Below are 4,755 nucleotides of genomic sequence, written 5' to 3' on the forward strand. Positions count from 1 at the left end.
AATTGAGGTCTTATGTGCGATTCCGACACCCGTAGCCAAAGTTATGGCCAAAAGACTGAAACACACTCAAAACGGCCCCAATGAGGAACATATCACAATCAATTTCTGCCTTTACGCTGATTTGCCAACTCATGGTATCTCAGTGCCATCAAGGTGCAATCTGACAGCTCAGCATCATCTGTCTCGGATCTCCCTGCACAGTCGCCCCGGGTTGGAAAGAACTCGTCCTCGAGTTCAGAGTAGTGTCATCAGAATCCACAAAACAAGGACTTAGGTGCTTCACATTAAAGACATCAGAAGTCTTCAAGTGACTGGGAAGGCGCAACCTATAAGCGTTATCATTGATCTTCTACACGACCTCACAAGGTCCAATCTTCCGATCTTTAAGCTTATTATACTCGTCAATAGGAAAATGATCACGAGTTAATATAGCCCAAACAAAATCACCAACGTCAAAAAGTACCTGACGACGATGACTGTCAACCCGAGTCTTGTACTTGGTATTGCTCTCATGAATGGTCTGTTTCACTTGCTCATAGATACCCTGAAGATACTCTGCCATCTCATCTGCTTTAGGACTAAAACGTCCTATACGTGGAATAGGGGCTAAGTCTAGCACCTCAGATGGGCTCTAACCATAGACAATCTCAAATGGGCTTAAGCCTGTGGTTCTGTTTTTCGATCTGTTGTAGGCAAATTTTGCTTGAGGCAATGCCAAATCCCACTGCTTCTGCTTAGTTCCTGCCAAACATCTCAAAAGGTTGCCCAAACTCCAGTTCACCACCTAGGTCTGGCCATCCATCTGGGGGTGGTAGGCGCTACTAAAATTCAACTGTGTTCCCAGTTTCCCCCATAGGCTCTTCCAGAAATGACTAATGAACTTGGTATCACGATTTGAAATGATGGATCGAGGAACACCATGTAAACACACAATCTCCCTGAAATAAAGATGGGCAATCCGGACAGCATCCATAGTCTTCCTGCAAGCTACAAAATGGGTCATCTTGGAAAACCTGTCAACCACAACAAAGATAGAATCTGAGAACCTTTGGGTGCGGGGTAAGCCCAATACAAAATCTATGCTGACATCGAACCAAGGAGCTTCAGGAACAGGTAAGGGAGTGTACAAACCCGCATTGGTGAGAACTCCCTTAGACCACTGGCACACATAACAACGATCCACATAATGGGCCACATCACTAGTCAACTTGGGCCAATAAAAGTCAGAAGAGATAAGGGCCAAGGTCTTATCTCGGCTAAAGTGTCCCTCATTATGAAGCTCACTTATAATTTGCTACCTCAATGAACAATCTGGAATGCACAACTGTAATCCAAGAAACAGATACCCATTATGCAAAACAAAATCATAACGGTGACCATCAGTTACCTCCTGAAATATCCTTCCAAAGGAAGGATCAGCTGCATACATATCTGTGAATGTCTCAAAGCCTGCAACTTTGGTACTCATGGTGGTGAGGAGTAAGGTACGACGGCTAAGGGCATCTGCGACGCGGTTCAGACTCCCTGTTTGGTGCCTCAGCGTAAAGGTGAATTCTTGCAAGTATGCCACCCACTTGGCATGACGTCTACTCAGCTTGTGTTGGCCATTGATGTACTTCAGGGCCTCATGATCGATAAACAGAATAAACTCCTTCTGTACTAAGTAGTGGCGCCAATGCTTCAGGGACTGAACTATACTTAGAGCTCCAGATCATAAGTGGAATAATTTTTCTTTGATCCTGATAGCTTCTCACTGAAAAAAGCAACCGAACGACCTGCCTGACTCAGAACACCACCAATGCCAACGCCAGATGCATCACAATTTACCTCTAACACCTTGTCAAAATCAAGGAGTGCCAAAACTGGTGCCTCGGTCATCTTCTGCTTGACCAGTTGAAAACTTGCATCTGCCTCCTCAGACCACTGGAAATCACGCCCCATGAGGTACTCTGTGATAGGGACAATCAGAGTACTGAAATTTCTAATGAACCGGTAATAGAAAGATGCCAATCCATGGAAACTTCGGATGTCATGTAAGGTCCTTGGTCTGGGCCACTCCAAGACTGCATCTATCTTTGACTGATCTGCATGAACACCATCAGTAGACACAAAAAAACCAAGAAAAGTCACAGAAGTAGTGAAGAGAGAACACTTCTTCTGATTAACAAACATGCACTCCGTTTTCAGCATCTCAAAAATAGCACGGAGGTGATCGAAGTGTGAAGCCCATGCCGGACTATAAATGAGGATATCATCGAAGTAAACTACAATGAATTTCCCCATAAAAGGCCGCAAGACCTGATGCATAAATCTCATGAACGTGTTGGGCGCATTGGATAGCCCAAAAGGCATGACCATCCACTCATACAACCCTTGTGGCATCTTAAACGCCGTCTTCCACTCATCTCCAGGCCTTATTCTGATCTGGTGGTATCCGCTTTTAAGGTCAATTTTTGAGAAGACCTTAGAACCGGATAGCTGATCCAACATATCATCCAGACGGGGAATTGGAAATCGGTACTTCACTGTAATTTTGTTGATCGCTCGGCTGTCAACACACATACGCCAAGAACCATCTTTCTTTGGCTATAGTAGGGCAGGGACTGCACATGGGCTCATACTCTCTCGGATATAGCCCCTCTCCAACAACTCTACTACCTGTCGCTGCAACTCTTCAGCCTCCTTGGGACTGAGGCGATATGTTGGTCGATTTGGAAAACTTGACCCAGGAACAAGGTCAATTTGATGCTGAATATCCCTCATAGGCGGTAGCCCAGGAGGAAGATACTCTGGCATCAAGTTAGAGAATTCTGCTAGCAGCCGCTGCACCTCTACTGGTAAATCTGTATCCACGTCTACTGCACTATTCTCGCAAGGTAGTAAAGCAAAGACCATGCCTCCATGCTCAATCTCATCTAAAAACCTGGACATGGAAAGCAGGTTAGTATTATTGGCTACCGGGGTAGGAGTGAGTCCTTCCTGCCGGGGCGCCAACACAATCTTTTTTCCCTTAATGTTAAGGGAATACATATTCTTTCGTCCATCATGAATGACATTGTGATCATATTGCCAAGGTCGACCCAACAATACATGGCACGCATCCATAGACACAACATCACACCAAGCATTATCGAAATATTTTCTACCAATTGAAAAAGACACGAGGCATCGCCTATCAACTGTTACCTCACTGCCTTTATTTAGCCATGACAACTTGTATGGCTTAGGATGACGGTCCGTCTTCAACTCCAATTTCTGGACAACCTCCTCGGACACTACATTCTCACAACTGCCGCTGTCAATGATCATTTTGCAGACTTTATCTGCAACTGTGCAGGTCGTGTGAAAAATATTGGTTCTCAACCAATCGTCCCCTGAATCGCCCTTGGGAGTCAGTAGACTCTTGCGAATGACCAGAGTCTCATGACCATCTCCATACAGCATATCATTAGTCTCATCATCGTCATACACAGGCTCGCCAATCTCCTCAGTCTCGTCTACCACGTTTTCCTCAATCAACAAATTTTTGCCCTTTTGATTAGCAGGCTTCCTGCAATCAGTCGCCCTATGCCCTTGTTCACCACAATGAAAACATCTAATAGTAGGGTTAGAATTACCCTGCGGTAGCTGCTAGACAGGACGGGAATCCTGATGGTGAACTGGCCGACTGTTTTGATCGCTCCTGATCACTGGTCTCCTGTTTTGCTGTTTTTCAACAGCAAGTGCACACTGGTGGGCTTTCGAAACATTCCACAGTGAATGAAAGCTGAGGACATCTTGCAAGGGCTGGCGCAAACCCCCCAAATATCGTGCCACCATCTACTCCTCTGTCTTAGATAAATCGTTTCGGGCGACCAATTGGTAAAATTCCTCCATATAATCATCGACTGATCGCACGCCTTGCCTCAATGCATGAAGTTGCTGAAACAAGGTTTGCGTGTAGTTGAAGGGAAGGAAGTGACCCTTCATCTTCTTCTTCATCTTCTCCCAATCAGTGATCTTGGCCTTGCCCTGCCAGTCTCATGAACGTCGTAACTGCTCCCACCACGCAGATGCTCTGCCCTTGAGTTTGATGGCTATCAGTTTCACTTTCACATGATTGGGGACTTCCTTATAATCAAAAATATGCTCCACTTCATTAATCCAATCCACGAATCCCTCGGCCTGTAACGTTCCAGAAAACTCGGGCAGATCAACTCGAAAACCAAGGTCTCCATGACGCTCCTCCCGACCACGGTGCTCACGGAATAGAGCATGATTGTGATATGGGTTTTCGAAAGTGGAATTAGAATCGTGATCAGAGGCCTGACGATCCTCGAAATCCTGCGCCGCCAGGCGCTGGGTTAATTCTGCGACTTGCCTCTACAAATCCTCAATCATCGCATCCTGAACGTTGCAATCACGGCGTTGGGCTTCCTCATTCGGAACCTGCCCACGACGACCACGACCACGACCACCAGCCATTGAAACTGGTGAAATTTCCCAGGAAGATGTTAAAGCTCTGATGCCAGCTAACGCCGGACAGAATAGCGATTATCCTGCTGGCTAGTTCCAACAGATGATTCACAGGAGAAAAATTGCCCAAAACCAGAGAGAAAAGTCTCCAGGGTTTAACGGAATATTATAAAATCAAGCAATAATGAAAATCAGTCCACAAACTGGACTATTATAGCCAAAAATCATGTTTATCCGAATTTTGCCAAAAATAACAAAATCTTGAAAATCACTCTAAATTAAAATTCGAAATAAAATAAG

At 45.3% G+C, this 4,755-nt stretch overlaps 1 protein-coding gene across 1 annotated transcript; it reads right to left on the reverse strand.

Moving 5' to 3' along the window:
- Positions 1-349: 349 nt before the first annotated feature.
- Positions 350-3,819, reverse strand: LOC122291092. Its single transcript, XM_043098738.1, has 6 exons — positions 3,669-3,819; positions 2,659-3,572; positions 1,780-2,478; positions 1,388-1,687; positions 932-1,159; positions 350-631 (listed from the first exon to the last, which is right to left on the reverse strand). Exons 1-6 carry the CDS (start codon positions 3,817-3,819, stop codon positions 350-352), a joined length of 2,574 nt encoding a protein of 857 aa, XP_042954672.1.
- Between the last annotated feature and the right edge of the window lie 936 nt (positions 3,820-4,755).

This window comes from Carya illinoinensis, chromosome 13, assembly GCF_018687715.1.
Source record: "Carya illinoinensis cultivar Pawnee chromosome 13, C.illinoinensisPawnee_v1, whole genome shotgun sequence".
In the NCBI taxonomy this organism is placed as follows: Eukaryota; Viridiplantae; Streptophyta; class Magnoliopsida; order Fagales; family Juglandaceae; genus Carya; species Carya illinoinensis.